The sequence below is a fragment of the Pristiophorus japonicus genome, chromosome 6 (assembly GCF_044704955.1).
Source record: "Pristiophorus japonicus isolate sPriJap1 chromosome 6, sPriJap1.hap1, whole genome shotgun sequence".
NCBI classification, from domain to species: domain Eukaryota; kingdom Metazoa; phylum Chordata; class Chondrichthyes; family Pristiophoridae; genus Pristiophorus; species Pristiophorus japonicus.
This window is the reverse complement of record NC_091982.1, coordinates 155,951,828-155,979,233: the sequence shown is the minus strand read 5'-3', so window position 1 is coordinate 155,979,233 and position 27,406 is coordinate 155,951,828. Positions and strand designations below refer to the sequence as shown.

At 44.0% G+C, this 27,406-nt stretch overlaps 1 protein-coding gene across 2 annotated transcripts in view; it reads right to left on the bottom strand.

Moving 5' to 3' along the window:
* Positions 1-27,128, bottom strand: part of ilkap (integrin-linked kinase-associated serine/threonine phosphatase) — a 116,575-nt gene extending 89,447 nt beyond the window's left edge. The window contains exons 1-6 of one of the 2 annotated variants that reach the window (XM_070882202.1): positions 26,951-27,128; positions 13,850-13,918; positions 10,387-10,509; positions 7,904-8,021; positions 5,644-5,750; positions 4,364-4,457 (exon numbers count right to left, since the gene is read on the bottom strand). In XM_070882202.1, the coding sequence (XP_070738303.1) occupies positions 4,364-4,457; positions 5,644-5,750; positions 7,904-8,021; positions 10,387-10,509; positions 13,850-13,918; positions 26,951-26,981 (542 nt within the window). In that variant the 5' untranslated portion in view covers positions 26,982-27,128. The remainder of the gene's footprint in view (positions 1-4,363; positions 4,458-5,643; positions 5,751-7,903; positions 8,022-10,386; positions 10,510-13,849; positions 13,919-26,950) is intronic. The other variant, XM_070882203.1, reaches the window with a different exon arrangement.
* Positions 27,129-27,406: the final 278 nt, after the last annotated feature.

Below are 27,406 nucleotides of genomic sequence, written 5' to 3'. Positions count from 1 at the left end.
ACGGGTTTGGACAGGTTGGATGCAGGAAGAATGTTTCCAATGTTGGGGAAGTCTAGAACCAGGGGTCACAGTCTAAGGATAAGGGGTAAGCCATTTAGGACCGAGATAAGGAGAAACTTCTTCACCCAGAGAGTGGTGAACCTGTGGAATTCTCTACCACAGGAAGTAGTTGAGGCCAATTCACTAAATATATTCAAAAGGGAGTTAGATGAAGTCCTTACTACTCGGGGGATCAAGGGGTATGGCGTGAAAGCAGGAAGTGGGTACTGAAGTTTCATGTTCAGCCATGAATTCATTGAATGGCGGTGCAGGCTAGAAGGGCTGAATGGCCTGCTCCTGCACCTATTTTCTATGTTTCTATGTTTCTATGTTTCAGCTAAATCATTGATGTATATTGTAAATAGCTGGGGTCCCAGCACTGAGCCCTGCGGCACCCCACTAGTCACTGCCTGCCATTCTGAAAAGGACCCGTTTATCCTGACTCTATCCACGTCAATACATTACCCCCAATACCATGTGCTTTAATTTTGTGTGGGACCTTGTCAAAAGCCTTTTGAAAGTCCAAATACACCACATCCGCTGGTTCTCCCTTGTCTATTCTACTAGTTACATCCTCAAAAAATTCTAGAAGATTTGTCAAGCATGATTTCCCTTTCATAAATCCATGCTGACTTGGACTGATCCTGTCACTGCTTTCCAAATGCGCTGCTATTTCATAATTGATTCCAACATTTTCCCCATTACTGATGTTAGGCTAACCGGTCTATAATTCCCCATTTTCTCTCTCCCTCCTTTTGTAAAAAGTGGTATTACATTAGCTACCCTCCAGTCCATAGGAACTGATCCAGAGTCGATAGACTGTTGGAAAATGATCACCAATGCATCCACTATTTCTAGGGCCACTTCCTTAAGTACTCTGGGATGCAGACTATCAGACCCTTGGGATTTATCGGCCTTCAATCCAATCAATTTCCCTAACACAATTTCCTGACTAATAAGGATTTCCTTCAGTTCCTCCTTCTCGCTAAACTCTCGCTCGCCTAGTATTTCCGGAAGGTTATTTGTGTCTTCCCTTGTGAAGACAGAACCAAAGTATTTGTTCAATTGGTCTGCTATTTCTTTGTTCCCCATTATAAATTCACCTGAATCTGACTGCAAGGGACCTACGTTTGTCTTCACTAATCTTTTTCTCTTCACATATCTATAGAGCTTTTTCAGTCAGTTTTTATGTTCCCGGCAAGCTTCCTCTCATACTCTATTCTCCCCATCCTAATTAAACCCTTTGTCCTCTTCTGCTGAATTCTACATTTCTCCCAGTCCTCAGATTTGCTGCTTTTTCTGGCCAATTTCTGGCCTCTTCCTTGGATATAACACTATCCCTAATTTCCCTTGTTAGCCACGGTTGAGCCACCTTCCCCATTTTATTTTTACTCCAGACAGCAATGTACAATTGTTGAAGTTCATCCATGTGATTTTTAAATGTTTGCCATTGCCTATCCACTGTCAACCCTTTAAGTATCACTTGCCAGTCTATTCTAGCCAATTCACGGCTCATACCATCGAAGTTACCTTTCCTTAAGTTCAGGACCTTAGTCTCTGAATTAACTGTGTCACTCTCCATCTCAATAAAGAATTCTACCATATTATGGTCACTCTTCCCCAAAGGACCTTGCACAACAAGATTGCTAATTAGTCCTTTCTCATTACACATCACCCAGCCTTGGATAGCCAGCCCTCTAGTTGGTTCCTCGAAATATTGGTCTAGAAAACCATCCCTAATACACTCCAGGAAATCCTCCTCCACCGTATTGCTGTCAGTTTGGTTATCCCAGTCTGTATGTAGATTAAAGTCGCCCATGATACCAGATGTTTATTGCACGCTATCCCTAATTTCTTGTTTAATGCTGTCCCCAACCTCACTACTACTGTTTGGTGGTCTGTACAGAACACCCACGAGCATTTTCTTCCCTTTGGTATTCCGCAGCTCTAACCATACAGATTCCACATCATCCAAGCTAATGTCCTTCCTTACTATTGTGTTCATTTCCTCTTTAACCAGCAATGCTACCCCACCTCCTTTTCTTTTATGTTTATCCTTCCTGAATATTGAATACCCCGGATCTTGAATTCCCAGCCTTGGTCATCCTGGAGCCATGTCTCCGTAATCCCAATTATATCATATTTGTTAATAGCTGCCTGCGCAGTTAATTCGTCCATCTTATTACGAATACTCCTCACATTGAGGCACAGAGCCTTCAGCCTTGTCTTTTTAAACACACTTTGTCCTTTTAGAATTTTGCTGTAATGTGGCCCTTTTTGATTTTTGCCTTGGGTTTCTCTGCCCTCCACTTTTACTTTTCTTCTTTCTATCTTTTGCTTCTGCCCCATTTTACTTTTCTGTATAGGTTCCCATCCCCCTGCCATGTTAGTTTAACCCCTCCCCAACAGCACTAGTAAACACTCCCCCGATGACATTGGTTCCGGTCCTGCCCAGGTGCAGGCCGTCCGGTTTGTAGTGGTCCCACCTCCCCCAGAACTGGTTCCAATGTCCCAGGAATTTGAATCCCTCCCGCTTGCACCACTCCTCAAGCTATGTATTCATCTTAGCTATCCTGCTATTTCTATTCTGACTAGAAAAACAACACCGTGCCCTTATTGAGGACCCAACATAACAACATAACAATTTAAATGTATATAGCACTCAGCATCCTACACAACAAAATATGTCATGGGTCTTCATGAGAGAGAGGCCGAGTCGGACGCCAGGCAACAATTGGACAAAGAGCTGGTGAGGGTGATTGAAGACAAGGAAAGAGCTAGGTTTTGAGAAGACTTTAATGCTGGGGGAGATGAAAAGAGGCAGAGGGATTTCTGGAGAAGAGTTCCAGAGTGCATGGCCCTGATGGCTGAAGGTTCTACCTCTGTTAGTAGTTTCAGTGATAAATTGGACATAGAATTGGAAGCTCAACTCAGTTGAATACAACATCAATGCTGCATACTTCAAGGTTCAGCCGGAAGTCAGGATGGAATCAAGATAACAGTGCAGAGTTTCTTGTGAGAACCAAGCAGACTGGCTTCAATCTTGCCATTCTGAGCCAAAACTTTCTTCAAGCATTCATGTTAGACAGGCCGTCTGACAGCACAGCAATGGCCATCGAGTCAAGGGTGATGGTGGAGGTAAAGCTAAGTGCCATCATGGATAAGAGACAGCATGTAGAGAGGAATAGGAGTGCCTGAGGATGGAACCTTGTACATGGCAGAGGTGGACATGGGCCATTTAAGATGCGTTGGCTACACTGGAAAAATTAGGAATGGAACCTTTTGGGGGCGGAGCCAAGGATGGGCATTTGAGGAGGTGGGTGATGGCAATAGCTCTGATAGCAGGGAACAAATTCTGAGGAGAGGGAGCAGCTGACATGGTTAATAAGCACCGAGCCAAGGAAAGGTAATTGACTTTCAGGAGGTTGCATCAAGAGGGGTTCGAGGGAGCAAGCAGTTGGTCTCATAGGAAGATGAGTAAAAAATGCATTTGATCCAATTAATACATTAGAGATTGCAATCTGTTCTTGCACCCAAGAATCAGAACCTCATGCTTGCCCCAAGTCAGTAATTCTCACCTTTGGGGTATTATTTTGCTTTTCCTGGGTGAAAGAGAGAGAGCAAAATAATGGCACAGAAACAGGCTCTCTCAGAATTTGGAGCACAATTGAAATTCCTCTATCAAACTACAGAAATTTGGTGACCTCCACTGAAAAATTGAAGATAGCGGCTTATTTTTCAAGGATTCAGTGGGTAAATGTAATGTCGAGTTGTGTCGAAAGCAAGTGTGAGGAGGACGCAAAGGATCTGTAAGGGATATAGACAGGCTAAGTGAGTGGGCAAAAATTTGGCAGATGGAGTATAATGTGGGAAAATGTGAGGTTATCCACTTTGGTAGGAAAAATAAAAAAGCAAATTATTTACATTGGGGGAGATTACAAAATCCTGAGATACAGAGGGACCTGGGGGTCCTTGTACATGAAACACAAAAAGTTAGTATGCAGGTACAGCAAGTAATTAGGAAGGCAAATGGAATGTTGGCCTTTATTGCAAGGGGGATAGAGTATAAAAGCAGGGAAGTGGAGTTGAGGCCAAATCAGATCAGCCAAGATCGTATTGAATGGTGGAGCAGACTCGAGGGGCCAAATGGCCTACTCCTGCTCCTATTTCTTATGTTCTTATGAGTGTGGTAATGAACCATACAGGAATGTTCCTGCATAAAACCCTAGTCTGTGCTGAGAAAAGGAGATGCTACAGTTGGCCTCAACTGTGTTTGGGAGGGGGAAAAGAATAATCAGCCCAATTTCCCATTACGACTACTCACTGGCTTGATGCCTGCTTGAGAAAGCCCTCGTCCGTCTGCTTGAAGGTCAATAGAAGGCACTTCTTAATGGTCTTCTCCATACTATTCACTTCTCCTGTATAGAGAGTAATTAAAAATTGATCAGTCTTCACAAAAACATCTCACCAGACTGTGGGGGATCCAAATTCAGTCTAGCTCTTGGCTTTCAAGATATCACATCATCATTGGCAGTCCCTCGAATCGAGGATGACTTGCTTCCATGCCAAAAAAGGATAAGTTCACAGGTGTTCCAATGAAGGAGCTAATATTCCAGGTCCCGAACTAGATGTTGATGGGTGGAAGATGCCTGTGCGTGGATTTTTTTAATGTGGGGTGGCCGTTGCACACCAGCCACCACACGGGCTTGACAGAGCTAGGTCTTGGTTCAGTGGTGAGAATTCCCCAAGACGACTGGAGACCTGCACGGACCAGCCCACACTGCGATGTGTGTGCGCACTAGGCCCGTGCAGCAGATCAGATCAAGATATCACAGGGGCTAATGAAAACATGGTTATGTACATCCTGCAAGTCCAGGGCTCAGAGACCTCTTCAAGTTAAAATCTTTTCACTGGAACTTAATTTTGGAAACATGCAACAGATCAAAGGAGATGGTCATATTCGACTCAAACCCTGGAGTCTCACATATTGACTGACACCAATGTTAAGTCCTGGAGTGCTATCTATAAATTCTTTTAGTAACACAAGCCAGGATAATGAATTAAAATAAAAACCTTCCCCTTAATTATTTTTAACTACTGGAATTTTCTATGCCTCAAAGGATCTTTGTCTCATCTTTGATTGAGCAACAGAGCATCTTAACTTCAGATCTCATTTTAGTTCAAATTACATGAACATGGAACAATGATATAACACATATGCCATAGAGATTCTTCTAGCTAGCTCCTCGAAATGAAGACAATAATAGGCCTCAATCCAATGCTTAGCTATTCTTCTGTAGGATACTTTTATATGTACAGTAGGGAAAACGCACAACCCAGAGCTACCAATGACCCCTGCTAAAAAGAATAGCACCCCGGTCCAATTAGGGAGCTTCTTCAGGACTGAACTCCACTTCTGTCCCATCAGGGAGCATCTTCAGGACTGAACTCCACTCCTACCTGATCAAGGAGTCACCTCCGAGACTAAACCTCACTCCCATATAGCCAGTCCTGCAAGTGACTGGATACACCTACAGAGCTTGGAAATTCTGTGGATTTCAGATTAAGTGCTGGAGTTCCCGCTTTCTGCAGCAATGTTGTTACCTTTGGGGAAGTTCCTGGCGAGATTGAGGTGAAGGTTCTGTGCTGCGTACTTGGATGCTCGTATTCCAGCGTGGCCATCGAAAACAGCAAAGTACGACAATCGAGAGCTAAACCAGAGGCAAAGAAGAAGGATGAGGAAGGGAGAGAAATGGCAGCTGCGTTATCCAGCAACACGTTCACATCACCTGCAAGCCACTCAGCTCAATTTAATTCTCGAGAAGTGGGCAAGGCCATCATTTATTGCCCATCCTAGTTGCCCTGAACCGAAAGGCTTGGTAGGCTGCTTCAGAGGGCAGTTAAGATTCCACCTGGTTGGAGTGGGACTGGAGTCACATATAGGCCAGACCAGGTAAGGAGAGCAGGTTTCCTACCCTAAAAAGGATGGCAGTGAACCAGCTGGGCTTTTACAACAATCCGACACGTGATCACGTTTACTGGTACCAGCTTTTTCAAAATATATTTTAAAACTTTGTTCAAATTCACAAATTGCCATGGTGGGATTTGAACACACAGTCATTGAATGGATGGTCAAGGCCTCTGGATTGCCAGTTCTGTAATGTAATCACTGCACTACTGTACCCCCCATTTATCAGGAGTAATGTTCCATGGCAAGAAGTCTGCATAGCAGCAGCTGGACAGTGTTAGATCTCCACAAACTACACTGCAGTACCAGTACATAGGAGTGCACATTGGCTTGAAGTGTGTTCACGTCAGTGTGTGGTACGAGAGGAGGTGTTGAGCTGAGGCCAGAAGCTTTCCCAAAGGGGGGCAGCGGAAACAGGAGACGCTTTCGCAAGCTGCCCTCACAAACTCAACAAAAAGGGGCAGTGGAAGCTGGGAATGGCTCTCCAGTCTGTGCTTTTCCACACAAGAACTCTCTGGGCCAGGGAGAGTGGGTTTGTTGCATGGTAAAGCTTCCTTAGTCTAAACTTAGTCTAAATCTTCTGGAATTTTTTGAGGATGTTTCCAGTAGAGTGGACAAGGGAGAACCAGTTGATGTGGTGTATTTGGACTTTCAGAAGGCTTTCGACAAGGTCCCACACAAGAGATTAATGTGCAAAGTTAAAGCACATGGGATTGGGGGTAGTGTGCTGACGTGGATTGAGAACTGGTTGGCAGACAGGAAGCAAAGAGTAGGAGTAAATGGGTACTTTTCAGAATGGCAGGCAGTGACTAGTGGGGTACCGCAAGGTTCTGTGCTGGGGCCCCAGCTGTTTACACTGTACATTAATGATTTAGACGAGGGGATTAAGTGTAGTATCTCCAAATTTGCGGATGACACTAAGTTGGGTGGCAGTGTGAGCTGCGAGGAGGATGCTATGAGGCTGCAGAGTGACTTGGATAGGTTAGGTGAGTGGGCAAATGCATGGCAGACGAGGTATAATGTGGATAAATGTGAGGTTATCCACTTTGGTTGTAAAAACAGAGAGACAGACTATTATCTGAATGGTGAGAGATTGGGAAAAGGGGAGGTGCAACGAGACCTGGGTGTCATGGTACATCAGTCATTGAAGGTTGGCATGCAGGTACAGCAGGCGGTTAAGAAGATAAATGGCATGTTGGCCTTCACAGCGAGGGGATTTGAGTACAGGGGCAGGGAGGTGTTACTATAGTTGTACAGGGCCTTGGTGAGGCCACACCTGGAGTATTGTGTACAGTTTTAGTCTCCTAACTTGAGGAAGGACATTCTTGCTATTGAGGGAGTGCAGCGAAGGTTCACCAGATTGATTCCTGGGATGGCGGGACTGACATATCAAGAAAGACTCGATCAACTGGGCTTGTATTCACTGGAGTTCAGAAGAATGAGAGGGGATCTCATAGAAACGTTTAAAATTCTGACGGGTTTAGACAGGTTAGATGCAGGAAGAATGTTCCCAATGTTGGGGAAGTCCAGAACCAGGGGTCACAGTCTAAGGATAAGGGGTAAGTCATTTAGGACCGAGATGAGGAGTAACTTCTTCACCCAGAGAGTGGTGAACCTGTGGAATTCTCGACCACAGAAAGTTGTTGAGGCCAATTCACTAAATATATTCAAAAAGGAGTTAGATGTAGTCCTTACTACTAGGGGGATCAAGGGGTATGGCGAGAAAGCAGGAAGGGGGTACTGAAGTTGCATGTTCAGCCATGAACTCATTGAATGGCGGTGCAGGCTCGAAGGGCCGAATGGCCTACTCCTGCACCTTTTTTCTATGTTTCTTTGTAAATCAGCACTCGCCCTCTAAACATAAGGCCGCTCTGCGTCCGTCACTGTGATACTTACACTTCCGATGGTAACTGTGTGATGCCTGCCGTGAAATCATCGATTATAACATGCGCATCCTGCATTTCTACTCGTTCGCCCTTTCGCTCTGCAACATAACCCTTTAAGGTCACAAGTCCTGAAGGAAATCACACAAAAAACTGTCAGCAAAAACTGGATATGTTGAAGTCCACTTATCACAACATTTCAAAATATCCCGTGCTGAACAAGGAGTTCTCCTTCCCCTCTATAGTCCCACCCACATCTCTCCTGAAACCACTAGATCATGCTGGGATATGGCTCCACGGGTCTATGCAACAACAACTTGCATTTCTATAGTGTCTCTGATGTAGTAAAATGTCCCAAGGTGCACCACAGTTATCAAACAAAATTTGACACCGAACCACATAAGGAGATACTGGGGCGTAAATTGCGGCCTCTCTGGGTGCGTATGATGTGCGCGCACACCCGAAGAGGCCTCACAAATGCCGGTTCTCAGCACGCAATGCGCCGAGAACGGGCATAGAATTGTCAAAATTTCTTTTGACAGTTCCAGCGCATCCCCGGGAGGAGGACATTCGTGCTCAGAGATTTGGGCTATTTGCCCAACTCTTGCCCAGCAAATGTTCTTCAAATTCTTATGCCCGGTAAAAGCAGGTGTATAGCTTACTTTTACCAGCGTAAGAGTTTTAAAAGATAGAAAAATTAAATGTTATCACTAATTTTTATATTAAAAACCCTGTTCGTTGTTAAGTTTATTTTTATGCCGATTAAAACATTTTTTTTTAAATGTTGTCTACAATTACAATTAATTTTATATGAGAGTTTTTTTTTTATTTATTGTGTTGTGTTTCGGTGTTTTTGGGGGTGGGAGGTTATTCTTATTGTACAGTAATGGAAGCTTGTACAAACGGAGCTCCCATTATTATCAATGAGAATACTCCATTGTCATTGGTGGTCCAGACTCACGTGATCCCAGGTTGCACTTATGTTCCTGGGATGTGTAAGCCCATGCACTGCGCTGCAAATGGAGGCCGCGGACCGCAAGTATATGTTCCTCCGGGACCACCAGATACTTTCATTAAAAAAAATTCGGTCGGAAACATCCGCCCGCAGGAAGTCTCCGACCGCAATTTTTGGGCCATTAGGACAGCCGGCTAAAAGTTTAGTCAAAGAGTTAGATTTTAAGGAGTGTCTTAAAGGAGGACAGGGAGGTAGAGATGCGGAGAGGCTTAAGAAGGGAATCCCAGAGCTTAGAGCCTTGGTAGCTGAAGGGTGAAGTGATTAAAAATCGGGGTTGCTCAAGAGGCCCTAAAATATGAAATCTAGCTTCTGTTGTGGGTGAATTTTAGGGAACTTAACCTTTTGCCCCGTGTGGATCAGGAAGATCCTAGGCGCGAGTTCCGGTCTGTGCTGAGTTACTTGATCTCAACCAAGGTCACAGTTGGTTTCAGCACTCTAGGCCAGATAAGAGGGAGGGCATATTAGCCAGAGCTTCCATCCTCGTTGCTATCAAATCATCTCTTGCGGGAAAGTGTGCGAATGTGGAGGGGGGCAGGATTGAGCTTGGCGTTGGTGCCCTTCATAACTAAAGAATAGTTATTGTCCAAGATAACTTGTGAAGAAAATCCTTTTCCAAGGTTATCTGCACATCCTCCTCTAGTACAACTAGATTCTCATTTCCACCATCGCTTGTAAATACTAAAACATATTTATTTTATGTCTCTGCCATTCCTTCATTTCCCTCTCCATCCCTGAACACTCTTGCCCTCTCCGAGTACTGTTTTATGTGCTTATAAAAGCCGTTACTAATTACTTTTATATTATCCGCTGACATTTTTTCATATTCCCTTTCATGTCCTTCTAACCTCCCCGCTATACTTTGTAGATTCCTCGTGATTTTATTTCGCACCGTTAGCACTACTTTTAATTTTATGCCCCTTTTTAAGTTTGTTTGAATCTATTTGTCCATGGGACTTTTTCCTTTGATGCACCCTCATTTTAGATTCTGAGAATATAATTATTTTGCATTCTATCCATTCCATATTTGAAGAGTTCCCACCGCTGATCTAGCAACCACTTTTCTGCCCAGTTAATTTGGCCCCAATCCCTCTCATCACACTGAACTTTGTCTTTCTCCAGTCCAGCACTCATAACTTTAACTCTTCGCTGTCCTTTTCTGCATTCAAGTTGAAACCAACAACATTGTGATCGCTATTTCCCCAATTGCTCTCCTGCATTAGCTTTTTGTACATTTATCAGGGTTACAAACTGCGGCGTCACACTGGTGTGAGATCAGACATGAATGGGAGACAGGAAAGAGGTGAAAAACATCTGGAGAAAAAGAGACGGAAAGAACTTTTCAAAAATATATCTGTTACAAACTTTTCCCAAGGAAGTGCCCTCTTTAGACAAGCACTCTCATTAAATAAGGTCTCCATTAACCAGTGTGATCTGTACCTGCTGTTAGTCCTTCGTTCACTTTGTCCATTTGGTTACATTACCTTTACAGATCTTCTTCTCCTCATGGCCCTTGGACCCATTCTGATCCAACAATTTGCGTTTCTCTCCCTTCAGGTTATTCTGTGCTTCTGGAAGCTCCCCGAACAGGTCAGGTACGCGAGGTGCTGGCAGGTGCAAGGAACAAGACAACAATTGAGATACAAGCACAAAACAATAATGCGATTACAACATTAACAGCTTTTAGTAATACTACACCTTTCACGTAAACTACTCTCCGTTTTATCTTACCACCGCTGGCAAGCGTTCCTATCAAAACACCATTGCAGCATTCATAACGTGGCGGAGATGCCAGTGAAGAACCAAAAACTCTATTTGGGACAGGAATTTACTGCCTGCAGAGGCAGAGAGCTACCACTGGCACCTGGAATCCAGTCCATCATTTTGATTCAGGCTGTGGGTCAGAAACGCACCTTTGTTGAAGGTCGTCGGCCAGAATAACAAGGTTGCAAACACAACCTTATAATAATAACTGTGCAAATGCAAGGTGTTGTTCCAGTGTTGCTGAGTTTGCCTCGCAGTAAATCTTTATTCATCAGTCAGTAATAGAGACGGACATACATCCATCCCCATCACTCTCCTGAAGTGCACTCTCTTGCCTCTGATTCAGAAGGTTGTGGGCTTGAACCCCACTCCAGGACTTGAACACACAATCTAGACTGATATTCTAATACATTACTGAGGGCCGACTGAGTTGTCAGAGGTGCCATCCTTTGAATACTTGTTTCAGGTGGACGTTATAGATCCCGTTGGAGTTTTCCAGGGAGAACAAGGAGTTCTCTTGGTGGCTTCTCCAACATTTCTCCCTCAACCAATTTCACCAAAAACAGACCAACTGACTAGCCATCTCATTGATGTTTGTGGGACATTACCGTGCATAAGACAGGTGCCCCATTCACCTACGTCGATACAGTGACAGCACTTCAAAGCATTTCATTGTATGTGAAATCCTTTGGGATTCTTCAGAGAGATGTCATATAAAGCAAGTACAGTCCCCACCTTTCTTTCTGAGGTGTAAATAGCATCCAATGTTATTGCTGATTTAACTAGTGTACCAGTACACCATAGGGGAAACACATCTAGGCCAACAAATGTTAATGTTGTGATACACTTCATCTTTATCACTTCAAATTGCTCCCATCACCATCACTGTAAGCAACAGTGCATCATTCCAGTGTTATATAGCTGAAAAATCTCTCCCCAGGGGCAATATGGAGAAAGGAAACAAAAAATGTTCACTGTTTACAAGGATTAAAGAATGCATAATACTGGAATCACACACCAAGCCTCTGCTAGGAATAAGGGCCCCAAGTTTCCACACGTGGCGAAAAAGGCGCCCCTCAGAGCTGGGCGCCTGTTTTTCGCGCCGAGATCGACGCCACATCATTGCCTGAAAGGTCTGCCTGAAGCACTTTCACACAGGTAGGAACATGGTTTATTTAATCTTTTCTTTGCTTATAAATTTTTATTCAGGTTGGATTTATTTGTATAAATTTGTATAAGTATAACTAAGGATTGATTGTAGAATTTAATGACTTCCCTTCCCCCCCCCTCCCCCCCCCCACCTCGTTCCCGACGCCTAATTTGTAACCTGCGCCTGATTTTTTAAAGTGTAGATAAGGTTTTTTCAAGCGTACAAAAATCTTCACTTGCTTCATTCTAAGTTAGTTTGGAGTACGTTTTCACTGTGGAAACTTTCAAATCAGGCGTCAGTGGCCGGACACGCCCCCTTTTGAAAAAGAAATTCAGTTCCAAAGTGAAACTGTTCTACCTGACTAGAACTGCAGAAAACTAAATGTGGAGAATTCCGATTTCTAAGACACTCCGTTCTACACCAGTTGCTCCTAAAAATCAGGAGCAAATCATGTGGAAACTTGGGGCCATAGTGTGAAATCACATCCATCATCAGCCTTGTTGCATACTGGGAGCAAATTGCGAAACTACAATTCGTGCTTCACATGTTTGCAGAATATCCTCCTCTCCCAATGCTATATGATCAAGTCTCAAACATCACCATCATCATCATCGGCAGCCCCTCAGGGTCGAGGATGACTTGCTTCCACATCAGGGTGGGCGCTGCCCGGAGTTCGGGACCGGCAAGGAATTCTCAAACACTGCAAACATGAGGCCCGGACATCTGGGGGCTTGCAAATGGGAAAACAAGGTAATATGGGCAGACAGGGACTGAATGTGGGGTGGGCTCCTGCTGCACGGAGACCCTCATCCTTATTACCACCTACAAATGAGCGGGTGCCTTATGATGCCACGCAAATGTGGGAAACATATACAAGCTATTTCCTGACATTTTCTCTTTAGCAGGTACAATGCCATAGTGAATATGTTGCAGTAATCCTGAGACCTGGACTAATAATCCACAGAATACAAGTACAAATCCCACCATGGCAGTCTGATCATTTGAATTCAGTTAAAGAAAAACGGTAAAAGTGATGATAAAGCGGTCGGATTGTCATAAAAACCCAAATGGTTCACGAGTGCCCTTCAGGGAAGGAAACCCGTTGCCCTTACCCGGTCCTGCCTGTATATGATTTCAGTCCCACACCAATGTAGGTAACTCTTAACTGCCCTCTGAAGTGGCTTATCAAGCCGCTCTGTTGTATCAAACTCCTGCAATACAGTGGTTCTAGAGGACCCACCACCACCTTCCCAAGGGCAACTAGGATGGATACAAAATACTGACCTTGCAAGCGACCCCAATGTCCTGAGAATGATTTTTTTTTTAAGCCTGTGCATCACTGGTGTCCAGCATTGTCAAAGGCCTTGGGAGGGACTTAACACCAGTTTTGGATATTGGGATCAATTGCGTTTCCAAAGTCGGCAAAACCAGAAAGTGCTGCCATTTAAAAAAATAAATTCCCAAAGAGAGCAGAGGTAGAGTAAGCATCTTCAAATTGGTGGCATTAACATAAGAACAGTTGGCCCCTCAAGTCTTCTCCGCCATTCAATAAGATCATGGCTGATCTGATATTGGCCTCAACTCCATTTCCCTGCCAGCTCCCCATAACCCTTGACTCCCCTATCATTCAAAAACACGTCCATCTCTGACTTAAATATATTCAATGACCCAGCCTTCACAGCTCTCTGGGGCAGAGAATTCCAAAGATTCACGACCCTCTGAGAGAAGAAATTCCTCCTCATTTCCGTTTTAAGGAAGAATCACCTTGTGGTGATGGGGACTACCTTCACCACACAGACTGCAGCAGTTCAAGCCGGTGACTCACCACCGCCTTCTCAAGGGCAATTAGGGATGGGCAATAAATGCTGGCCTTGCCAGTGATGCCCACATCCCAGGAACGAATATTAAAAAAAAGTTACAAAGTCCAACAATAGAGAAACAAAGATTATGGGCAGATTCCCACCATCATTGACATAAAGCAGAAGCAGATCAGCAAAAAGGACAGGAGTTTTATTCTCTGGCTGTGTGTTTACCTACGTCTGGGTTGCTTGTGTCTGGTAGGTTACCAAAGCGTGAAGGTTCTGATTTCGGAGTGTCTCCTCCTAATTGAACAAAAGAAAACAAACACATTCATAGCAGTCAGAATTTTCTCGCCCCTTTTTTGTCAATCTCCTGTCACTGGCTGTTCCCTGGCTTGGGAGGTGGTCAATGACCTGCTCTGAGCTCGCTGGCTGCTGCTGGGAGTTTCGCCAGAGTTGATCAGAAGCAGCCAGAGCTCAGAATACGCACTTGCTCCCCTGGGGTAATGTCCTGACCTGCCATAAAGTGCCTTTCCCTGACTAAAGGATAGGGCTGAGAGAGACAAATTGGGGGTCTGTAGCTGCATGATGGAGCATGTCAGAGAATCAGCACACCATACATCAATCCCACTAGGAGCCCCAAGCCAACCCTGACTCTCAGAGGGAAACCACCCAATTCCAATTCCTGCTGCAAACTCTAACCTAACTCTGATTCCCAGTGTGAATCAAAACCCCGACCAGGAGCCCCGAGCCAACCCTGACTCCCACCGATAGATCCAAGCAACCCTGACTCCAATCGAAGCCCCGAGCCAACACAACCAGTAGTCCAAACCCCAATTCTCACTGACAGTTCATACATTGAAATGAACTTACAAAAGCAAGTCATTACTTGCAGGGTGGAAAGAACGCACACTGTCAGGTGTTAAGACAATGCACAACATTCTCTCCATAATAACCTGTCCACTGTAAATTCACAGATTTAAATGTGTGAGCTGCCAGTTGGAGTTGGATCAGATCTACAAGCAAAGGTTTGGCTGAGTCACATTACATTTATATTATGATTTCTATGGCCTGGTTTATAAAAGGTGGCTTTGTAAAATCTTGCACGGGCCATTTTGACCAAGCTTGGCGGCACTCTAGCTGGATGAATTTCAGTCGCTAGGTGCCAGGTTAACTGAAATTAGCATCATTACATCAGCAGTGAGGATGAAACCAACTGCAGCAAAATTAGGAACACCCACCATTTTGATTGGCTGCCATTAAACACAACCAGTAATAAATTCTCAAGAGGTGGGGGAGAAATTAAACTTTTCTAATATTGTGCTGGAAGGTCCCATCTGAAACATTAACCTAACTTCTCTTCCAGTGCCAACTGAACTCCTGCACATTTCAGGCGTATTCTGTTATTTCAGATTCACAGCTTTCATTTTTAATCCAAACCTTACACGTACCGAGTTGAAAGCAGCAATGCTACCAGCATAGGGAAATAGGGCCCAAATCTCCATCAGTCTGCGGTTGTACACTGGAGCATGAAATGCATTAACACACAGTGGGAGGGCTGCGTCCATGCTAGTGTGGCCCCACACAGTAACCTCCTCATCTCAGCTGCTTCGCTATGGAAGGTGCTCAAGGCTGGTGTGTTCCACAGAGGCAGGAAGGGGAAAGGGAGTTTGAAACTATGACCCTCAGCAATACATTATGGCCCTCAGGGTGACCCCCACTGCTGTGTTGTGACGCCAGCATTGTAAGAACAGAAGTATTATGAGCAGGAGTAGGCCATAAGGCCCCTCGCACCTGCTCCGTCATTCAATAAGATCAAGGCTGACCTATGACCTCAACTCCACTTTCCTGCCCTACCACAGGGAGTAGATGAGGTAAATAGTATAGATGCATTTAAGGGGAGGCTAGATAAGCATATGAGGGAGAAGGGAATAGAGGGTTATGCTGATAGCTAGATGAGGAAAAACAGGAGGAGGCTCGAGTGGAGCATAAACGCTGGCATGGGCTGGTTGGAACAAATGGCCATATGTCCTATGTGATCCTATGTAATCCCCATATCTCAACCTTGAATATACTCAACGACTGAGCATCCACAGCACTTTTAAGGCAGAGAATTTCAAAGATTTACAATCCTCTGAGTGAAGAAGTTCCTCCTCGTCTCAGTCTTAAAAGGCTGACCCCTTATCCAGAGACTATGTTCCCTAGTTCTGGACTCTCCAGCCATGGGAAACAATCTCTCAGCATCTAACCTGTCAATCCCCCTGAGAATCTTGTATTTTTCAATGAGATCTCCTCTCATTCTTCTAAATTCCAAAGAGTATAGGCCTAATTGACTCAATCTCTCCCAAGGGACAACCCTCTCATCCCAGATATTAGTTTAGTGAACCTTCGTGGAACTGCCTCAAAGGCAAGTAAATCCTTCCTTAGATAAGGAGACCAAAACTGTACACAGTACTCCTGGTGTGGCCTCACCAAAGCCCTGTATAATTGTAGTAAGACTTCTTTACTCTTGTACTCTAACTCCTTCGAAATAAAGGCCAGCATACCATTTGCCTTCCTGATTGCTTGCTGTATCTGCATGCTAACTCTGTGTTTCCGAAATCTATCTGAACACCAACATTTAATACTTTCTCACCATTTAAAAAAGTGTTATTGTATTCTTTCCACCAAAGTGAATAACCTCACATTTCCCTATATTATACTCCATCTGCCACCTTATTGCCCACTCATTTAACTCATCTATGGGTTAGACTTTCCCTAAAGCCCCCCAATGCCCGATTGCCACCTAAAAAGACCGCTAAGATTCTTCAAATATCGCTGGGGGAAAATTCCATAAGGGGAAAAATACCGGCCGGCGAGGAAATGGATCTTACACGTAGATTCTCAGCGGTTTCTCGGTGGTTAAATGCGAAATTTAGCAAAATGGGCGGTTCTTAACAGAATGGACGGTAAATACTCAAAATTTAGACCGAGGCTGCGGTTGGGCCTAGGAAGGGGAGACTAATTCAAAAAATATTTTTTCAATGAAACAAGAAATAAAAAGTTAGAAAACATTCTCAAGACCCTTTTTAACTTAAACATGAAAGAATTTTAACATCATCATTAAAAAAACTTTAACTTACCTTTCTTTGCAGGGTACTCACCTACCGCCCCTTTCCCGGCAGCTTTCTGTGAGCGTTTTTTTGATCTTGCGTATGGGTCACCGTTGAGGCAAAACTTGACGGTGGTGGTTTTCTCGGCGGTGCACGCAGATGCACGTGGGCGGTCTGCTCCCCAATGGTATTTTGAAAATGTCGGCGGAACTCTGAATGAAGAGGAAACTTTCGCCGGGCGAGTTTTCACCGAAAGAGAGCTGTGCCACCGAGAAAACCGCCGAAAATGAAGGAGGAAGTCTAGCCCTATATCCTTTTGCAGGCTCTTTGCAGGCAAAATTGCCCTTTTATATAGTGCCTCTGGGGTGCTAACGGGCACAAATGCGGTTTCACCCGGGAGAGGGGGTGCCCTCGTGGAAATTGCCCCGGAGGTTTGGGGGGGAGGGGGGGGGGGCAGCACCACGCTACGCAATTAGCACCCCAACCGCTATGCAAACGGCAATGACCCCTCACCGCCCCGTGCCGAACCCTTTGCGCCCTGCAGGGGAAATTGCCCTGCGGGCCGCGAGGTTGGCGCAGGCAGATGTCAACGCCAGTTTTGCGGGTTGCGAAGCTGCCGGACATCCGCCGCCAGGGCATCCCTTAAAAGGAGCAGCCTTTAGCACCCCTGGCTGCAACTTTTATTTGACGGCCGACTCTTGCGTTGGCCCAACAATGGCGGCCCTCACATCAACTGGGCTGCCATCATGCAGCCCGGTGCTCCGCTTTGGGTGCTGGCCCGGTCGATCACCTCCCTGTGGCCCAGTGGCTGCCACCAAAGGGGCTGCAGAATGCACAGCGGTCCTCCACACTCCGCTTCCATGGAGGGGCGCATGGCGCAATTCCACGTCGGGGGGCCGGGATACCCGGGCTAGGCGCAGGAAGTCCCGCTCCTGGAAGATAACTGCCCTCATTCGGGGCGAATTGCAATTTCCAGCCCTTTGTGCCCTCCTCACAGCTTACTTTCCCACCTAGCTTTGTACCATCAGCAAACTTGGATACATTACACTCTGCCCCTTCAGCTAAGTCATTAATATAAATTGTAAATAGCTGAGGCCCAAGCACTGATCCTTGCGGCACCTCACTAGCAACAGCCTGCCAATCTAAAAATGACCCGTTTATCTCAACTCTCTGCTTTCCGTCCATTAACCAATCCTCTATTCATGCTAATACATTACCTCCAATCCCATGAGCCCTTATCTTGTGTAACTTTTTATGTGGCACCTTATTGAATGCCTTTTGGAAATCCAAATATACCACATCCACCAGTTCCCCTTTATCTACCCTGCTAGTTACATCCTCAAAAAACTCTAATAAAATTTGTCAAACACGATTTAGCTTTCATAAAACCATGTTGACTCTGCCTAATCATATTATGATTTTCTAAGTGCCTTATTATGACTTCCTTAATAATGGATTCCAGCATTTTCCCGAAGACAGATGTCAAGCTAACTAGCCTGTAATTCCCCATTTCCTCTCTCCCTCCTTTCTTAAATAGTGGGGTTACATTAACCACCTTCCAATTCATTGGGACCTTTTCAGAATCTAGGGAATTTTGGATGATCACAACCAATGCATCCACTACCTCTGCCCCCTCTTTTAGAATCCTAGGATGTAGGCCATCAGGTCCAGGGGATTTGTTGGCTTTTAGTCCCATTAATTTCTTAAGTACGTTTTTACTCCTGATATTAATTACTTTAAGTTACTCACTCTCATTAGCTCCTTGGTATTTTTGGTATACAATTTGTATATTCTACTAGGAAGACAGATACAAAATATTTATTTAAGGTCACTGCCATTTCCTTGTTCCCCAATATAATTTCTCCTGTCTCAGCCGCTAAGGGACCAATGCTTGCTTTTGCTACTCTCTTGTTTTCTACATACTGGTAAAAGTTCTTACAATCTGTCTTTATATTTCTTGTTACTTTACTCTCGTATTCCATTTTCTCACGGTTTATCAATAATTGGTCATTCTTTGCTGGTTTTTAAAGCTCTCCCAATCATCAGGCTTACTACTATTCTTCACAACATTATAAGCCTCTTCTTTTAATCTAATACTACCCTGAACTTGTTTAGTTAGCCACGGATGGATCACTTTTCCCGTTGAGTTTTTATTTCTCAATGGAATGTATACTCGTTGAGAATATTGGAATATTTCTTTAAATATTTTCCACTGCTCATCTACCATCATATCTTTTATTCTAGTTTCCCAATCTACCATAGCTAATTCACCCTCATATCTATGTAATTGGCTTTATTTAAGACTCTAGCTTCGGACTCAAGAATGTCACTCTCAAACTTAATGTGAAATTCTATCATATTATGATCACTCTTCCCTAGAAGATCCTTTACGATGAGATTACTAATTAATCCTGTATCATCACACAAGATTAGATCTAAAAGAGCCTGTTCCCTGGTTGGTTCCATGATGTATTGTTCGAGGAAATTGTCTTGATGCATTCTATTAACTTGTCCTCCAGACTATCCTTGCCAATTTAATTTGCCCAATCTATATGAAGATTAAAGTCCCTATGATTATTGCATTGCCTTTGTGACAAGCTCCTATTATTTCTCAATTAATACTCTCTCCTACTGTATAGCTACTGTTAGGGGGCCTATAAACTACTCCCACCACTGTTTTCTGCCCCTTGTTATTTCTGATCTCCACCCATACTGATTCTACTCCCTGATCCTCTGAGCCAAGATCCTTTCTCACTATTGTCCTTAAGTCATTCTTAATTATCAGGGCTATCCCATCTCCTGTTCTAGCCTGTCGGGCTTTTTGAAATATCAACTACCCTGGAATATTTAATTCCCAACCTTGGTCACCTTGCAACCACGTCTCTGTAATTGTTATTAGATCAAAGTAATTTATCTCTATTTATGCCACTAATTCATCTATCTTATTACGGATGCTTCGTGCTTTCAGATAAAGAACCTTTAATTTTAACGTTTTACCAGTATTCCCTTTCACTTTATTCGCTGATGCACTATTACATTTAAATTCCCTGTCCCTTCCTGTCACACTCAGCTTACTTTTACCCAATTCACTGCACTGCTCTATTTCCTTGACTTTTATCTTTAGATTACTAAATTTCCCTTCACCTGTTCCCTCCCCCTACCTTTTTATATTAAAGCCCTATCTACAGCCCTAGATATTCGATCTGCCAGGACACTGGTCCCAGCCCGGTTTAAGTAGTGCCCGTCCCAATGGAACAGCTCCCTCTTTCTCCAGTACTGGTACCAGTGCCCCATGAATTGAAAGCCCTTCCTCACACACCTATCTTTGAGCCACACATTTAACTCTCTGTTCTGCTTGTCCCTATGCCAATTTGCACGTAGCTCCGGTAACAAGCCAGAGATTGTTATCTTTGAGGTTCTGCTTATTAATTTAGACCCTAGCTCCTCAAACTCCCTCAGCAGAACATTGATCTTAGTTCTACCTATGTCGTTGGTTCCTACATAGATTCTCCCACTCCCAAGTTTTTTTCCAGCTGTGAGGAGACATCCTTAACTCTGGCACCAGGCAGACAAAATTGCCTTCAGTACTCCCCATCACAGCTGTAGGGAAAAGTATCTATCCCCCTGACTATACCGTCGCCTACCACTACCATATTCCTTTATACTCCCGGTGCCGTGGTCAGTTTTCCCATCCTCCCGGCAGTCTTTTTTCTCATCCATACAGGTAGCAAGTACCTTGTATCTATTGGACAAGGTCAAGGGCTGAGGCTCCTCCATCACTATATCCTCGGTCCCCGTTTCATAAGATATACGTCATAGAAACAACCAGTCCATGCTGGCATTTATGCTCCAATCGCGCCTCTTCCCATCTTTCCTCATCTAAATCTATCAGCATAACCCTCTATTCCTTTCTCCCTCATATCCTTGTCTAGCCTCCCATTAAATGAATCTCTCCTATTCACTTCAACCACTCCCTGTGGTAGCGAGTTCCATATTCTCACCACTCTTTGGGTAAAGAAGTTTCTTCTGAATTACCTATTGGATTTTTTGGTGACTATCTTAAATTGACAGCCTCGAGTTATGCTCTTCCCCATAAGTGGAAATATTCTCTGTATCCACTCTATCAAAACCTTTCAGAATTTTAAAGACCTCTATTAGGTCACCACTCAGTCTTCTTTCTTCAAGACAAAAAAAGAGACCCAGCTTGTTCATCCTTACCTGGTTATGTATACCTTCGCATTTCTGGTATCATCCTTGTAAATCTTCTCCACACCCTCTCCAATGCCTCTACATCCTTTTTATAATATGGCGACCAGAACTGTACACTGTACTCAAACTATGGTCTAACCAAGATTTGATACAAGTTTAGCATAACTTCCCTACTTTTCAATTCTATACATCTAGAAATGAACCCTAGTGCTTGGTTTACTTTTTTAATGACCTTGCCAACCTGTGTCGCAACTTTGTGATTTATGTTTTATTACTAAGATCCCTTTGTTCCTCTACCCCATCTAGACTCGCACTCTCCAAGTAATAAAGTGATCTCTCTATTCTTCCCACCAAATTGTAATAACTCATATTTATCTGTGTTGAACTTCATTTGCCAATTATATGCCCATTATGCAAGTTTCTTAAATGTCCTCCTGTAATTTGTTGCAGTCCTCCTCAGAACTGGCTATTCCCACCACCACCACCCCCCCACTCCCCCAAGTTGGTGTCATCTGCAAATTTAGAAATTGTGCTTTTGATTCCAAAGTTTAAATTGTTAATATAAATTGTGAACAGCAGTGGTCCCAACACGGATCCTTGTGGAGCACCACAATCCACATTCTGCCACGGTGAATAGCTACCCTTTACCCCTACTTTCTGCTTTCTGTCTTGAAGCCAGCTAGCGATCCATTCTGCTACTTGTCCTCTGACTCCACAATCTCTGATCTTGTACATCAGTCTATTATGGGGTACCTTATCAAAGGCCTTTTGAAAATCTAAATTACATTTACTACATTGCCATTGTCTACTCTCTCTGTTACCTCTTCAAAAAATTCAATAAGCAAGACTTTCCCTTTTGAAATCCATGCTGATGATTAATTAATATATTTTTTGGTTACTAGATTCCATTATTTTTCCTACCACCGATGTTAAGCTGACTGGTCTATAATTTTCTAGACAGGTTCTATCCCCCTTCTTAAATATAGGTATTACGTTAGCTATCCACCAGTCCTCTGGCACTACATCTTTTTCTAATGAATTATTAAAAATGTGTAATAATGCCTATGCTATCTCTTCCCTAATTATTTTAAAATGCTTGGATGCAATCCATCCGGACCAGAGATTTTATCCTCTTTGAGTTTAATTAGTTTATTTAATATAGCCCCTCTTTTTATTTTAAATGCACTTATCTCATTACTAATTTCAGCATCCAATGTCACGTCCACCTGTTCTATCTCCCGGTAAATACTGAAGCAAAATAATTGTTCAATATTTCTGCCATTTCTCTATTGTTACCTGTGGTATTATCCTGTCTATCCCTTATGGCCCTATTCCCATCCCAACCTTCCTTTTGTATTGATGAGCCTGTAAAATATTTTACTATTTTGTTTTATGTTCCTTGATAATTTAATTTCATAATTCTCTGACTTCCGAATTGTTTTTTTGACCTCTCCTAATCTCTTCGTATTCTCCCTTATCATGCACTACCCTGCTGTCTATGTTCTTAATGTACGCATCTTTCCTTACCCTCAATTATTTCTCGAACTGGAGGCACTTACTGCAGAAGTGGTTGCTTGAGATCTTCTCGTTGGTCTCCATCACCTCCCATATGCTGCAGTTACATCGCACCACATGCACTGCCATCTCTATCTAACTTTATTTCATTTATATAATTAATTAGTTACTGTGTGTATTCAAATGATTATTTTTAATTTAAAGTTTGGTTTGTTATTAATTTAATATAGTTATAATAGTTAATACTCTCCCAGTCTGAACTTACCTAACCTAGGCAGCAAAAGAACTGTAATACTCACCAACCAATCGCCTACCTGCTGCACTGTGATGTCACTCCTTGTTTTTTTTATATAAAATCGCTGCTTAGCTCCCTTTATGTCTCTGCTTCCGTTCAGGTCCGCGCTGTGTCCTGGGCCTTCTCTGGTCCTCCCTTTATGCTGCCGCCTCCGCTCACGCTTGGCTCCGCACTGTGTAATGTGACCGCCCCCCACCAGTGCAATACTGTGAACCCCCATTGCTTATTGGTGACCCCAGTACTGTACTGCAACCCCTCTCCAGTGCGTATTGGTGATCCCAGTGCAGTATGGTGTCCTTAGTACTGTACTTTGAACCCCCATGCTTATTGGTGACCCCAGTACTGTACTGTGAAACGCTTCCTCCCGCCCCCCTCCCCCATGCTTATTGATGACTCCAATACAGTATTGTGACCCCAGTACTGTACTGTAAACCCCAAGGCTTCTTTGGGACATCCCTCAAGCTATATTACATAAGAACATAAGAATTAGGAACAGGAGTAGGCCATCTAGCCCCTCGAGCCTGCTCCGCCATTCAATAAGATCATGGCTGATCTGGTCGTGGACTCAGCTCCACTTACCCGCCCTCTCCCCGTAACCCTTAATTCCCTTATTGCTTAAAAATCTATCTATCTTTGACTTGAAAACATTCAATGAGCTAGCCTCAACTGCTTCCTTGGGCAGAGAATTCCACAGATTCACAAGCCTCTGGGAGAAGAAATTCTTTCTCAACTCGGTTTTAAATTGGCTCCTCCGTATTTTGAGGCTGTGCCCCCTAGTTCCAGTCTCCCCTACCAATGGAAACAACCTCTTTGCCTCTATCTTGTCTATTCCTTTCATTACTTTAAATGTTTCTATAAGATCACCCCTCATCCTTCTGAACTCCAAGGAGTAAAGACCTAGTCTACTCAATCTATCATCACAAGGTAACCCCCTCATTTCTGAAATCAGCCTAGTGAATCATCTCTGTACCCCTTCCAAAGCTAGTATATCCTTCCTTAAGTAAGGTGACCAAAATTGCACGCAGTACTCCAGGTGCGGCCTTACCTTATACAGTTGCAGCAAGACCTCCCTGCTTTTGTACTCCATCCCTCTCGCAATGAAGGCCAACATTCCATTTGCCTTCCTGATTACAACTATCACATTTCAGAATCTTTGACCATTTTTACGAGAAGGATCTAAATAAGAGTTATTTTGAAATGTACTTTTAAAAGGCATTAAGAATATAACAGATAGGAGCAGGAGTAGGCCATTCAGCCCCTCGAACCTGTTCGCCATTCAATAAGATCGTGGCTGATCTTCTACCTCACCTCCACTTTCCTGCACTATTCCCATATCCCTTGATTCCCTCAATATCAAAAAATCTATCGATCTGTCTTGAATATACTCAATGACTGAGCCTCCACAGCCCTCTGGGGTAGAGAATTCCAAAGATTCACAACTCTTTAAGTGAAGAAATGTCTTCTCATCTCAGTTGTAAATGACCATCCCCTTATTCTGAGACTGTGACCCCCCCCTGGTTCTCGACTCCCCAGCCAGGGGAAACATCCTCCTGCTTCTACCCTGACAAGCCCTGTAAGAATTATGTATGTATCAATGAGATCACCTCTCTTTCTTCTAAATTTTAGAGAATGTAGGCCTAGTCTACTCAATCTCTCCCCATAGGATAATCTCCCACTCCAGGAATCAGTCTGGTGAACCTTCGTTGCACTCCCTCTATGGCAAGTATATCCTTCCTTACGTAAGGAGACCAAAACTGCACAATACTCCAGGTGTGGTCTCATCAGGGTCCTATATAATTGCAGTAAGACGTCTTTACTCTCATACTCAAATCCTCTTGCAATAAAGGCCAACATACCATTTGCTTTCTTAATTACTTGCTGTACCTGTATGTTAACTTTCAGAGGTTCGTGTACAAGGACACCCAGGTCTCTCTGAACACCAACATTTCACAATCTCTCACCATTTAAAAAATACTCTGCTTATCTATTTTTCCTACCAAAGTGGATAACTTCACATTTCCTCACATTATATTCCATTTGCCATGTTCTTGCCCACTCACATAGCCTGTATATATCCCCTTGAAGCCTCTTTGCATCCTCCTCACAACTTACATTTCTACCTAGCTTAGTATCATCAGCAAATTTGGATATATTGCATTTGGTCCCTTCATTCAAATCATTAGATATAGATTGAGTATAGTTGGGGCCCCAAGCACTGATCCTAAGTTTACTGAACAGTAGGACTGGCAGATATGCATTAGGTTTCAGTCTAGAGATCTTTCACATTCATTGTTAATGCCACAATTAGTTTTGTTTGAACGCTGCAGGGGTCATTGCCAAGATAAGGCTGGTGGATCCAGCCTGGTATCGGATGGAGGAGTTAGTCAGTTTAGACAAAGCTGATACTGCAAGCAGGCTTTTAAAGGACATGGGAGACACTGACACAGAGTCAGTTTGGCTTTTGGAAACATGGCTGCAGAGGCAGTCAGGTAACCAAATGTTGTGGAAAGGTTGCAGAGGAGAGGATACTTCAGGGAGGTTGTAGGACAGGATGGAGAGGGATTACTCTGCTTATGTTCAGTACAATGACCCACCAAAATGGAACAGCTGATGTGTATTCTTTATTTTATATCAATACGCAAATACAAGTTTACCATTTGAAATAAGTGACACTGATCATATAAATTATTCTCTATGTTTTTATTTATGATAGAATAAAGCAGTTTACAATTCAAACCATAGAATCATAAAATAATGCGGCACAGGAGCCCGTTCGGTCCATCATGGCTCTTTGAAAGAGCTATCCAATTAGTTCCTGCAGATTATTCCACTTCAAGTATTTATCCCATTCCCTTTTGAAAGTTACTATTGAATCTGCTTCCACCACCCTTTCAGGCAGTGCATTCCAGATCATAACAACTTGTTGCGTAAAAACATTTCTCCTCATGTCGCCTCTGGTTCTTTTGCCAATTACCCTAAATCCGTGTCCTTTGGTTACAGACCCTTCTGCAACCGGATACAGTTTCTCCTTATTTACTCTATCAAAATCGCTCATGATTTTGAACACCTCTATTAAATCTCCCCATAACCTTCTCTGCTTGGAGAACAATCCCAGTTTCTCTACTCTCCACATAACTAAGTCATTCATCCCACCCATTTAAGTAGATCTCTGCATCCTCCCAAAGGCTTTGACATCTCCCCTAAAAGGTAGTGCCCAGAATTAACCCAGCTGGGGGCCTAACCAGTGTTTTATAAAATGATTAGCACAACTTCCTTGCTTTTATACTCTATGGTTCTATTAATAAAGCCAAGGATCCTGTATGCCTTTTAACAACCTTCTCAACTTGTCCTGCCACCAAAGATTTGTGTACGTATACCCCAGGTATCTCTACACCTATCCCCAGACCTCTATTGTGACCCCTGGTACTGTTTGATGAGGCCTGGTGTTGCAGGTTTCCCCCTCGAGAGCCGCCCTGATACTTCCCCTGGTATTTTTTCGTCCCTCCCCGGGGGCCGTATTTGAGTAGTTCATAACCCACTCCAGAGACTTGAGCACAAAAACCTAGGCTGACACTCCAGTGCAGTGCTGAGGGAGTGCTTTCGAATGCGATGTTAAACCATGTCCCCGTCGACTGTCTCAGGTGGATGGAAAAGATTCCACGCCACTATTTTGAAGAAGAGCAGGGGAGTTATCCCCGGTGTCCTGGCCAATATTTGTAATCCTGAAAATTTATCACTAAAACAGATTATCTGGTCATTATCACAGTGCTGTTTGTGGAAGCTTGCTGTGCACAAATTGCTACTGCATTTCCCACATCACAACTATTTTAGTGCAAAACAATAAATTAAGTGCCCCCATATTAAAGGGGCACTAAAACCGACAAATTAAACTTTTAACATGAAATGGATCAAATAAAAATTTGGTTGCCGGGGGTGATAATGCACTTCAGTCCCTTTCCCACATTATAACAGTGACTACACTTTTTGACGTACTTCATTGGCTGTAAAGCGCTTTGGGACGTCCTGAGGTTGTGAAAGGCGCTATATAAATGCAAGTCTCTCATTTTGTGTGTGGTCCTTCCCCAGGGCTGGTTTGGGGGCTCCCCCATCCCTGCCCCGCCCCAGGACGGAGCCTCAGCCTCTCCAGCCGCCGGCAAGCTGCTTCAAACCCCACCGAGGGAGGCCGGGCTGCAAGTGTAGGCCGCAACCGCCGCCACACCTTACCGGGCTCCGGCAGGTCTTCAAACAAATCCATCCCGCGTGCGCCCGCTTCCTCTCCTCAGCTTTCTAAAGGGGTGATGCCTTCCGACAGTCAAACCAAACTCCCAGGCCCAGGCTTCAACCGCGGCCTTCAAAACCAGCCGGGCAACGCCAGGTTCCCGCCGGGTCCTAGTGCCCGCCCTGTCCCAGTAACAGCTTCTCTGGGTCCCAGTGCTCATCCAATCCCAGTAACACCCGCAGAGCTCCTCTGGGTCCCAGTGCCCGTCCGATCCCAGTAACAGCATGCACAGCTCCTCTGCATCCCAGCAACTGCTTTGGGCTCCTCTGGTTCCCATTGCTCGCCCGGTCCCAGTAACAGCCTGCAGAGCTCCTCTGAATCCCAGTGCCCACCCTGTCCCAGTAACAGCATGCACGGCTCCTCTGGGTCTCAGTGCACGTCCTGTCCCAGTAACAGCCTGC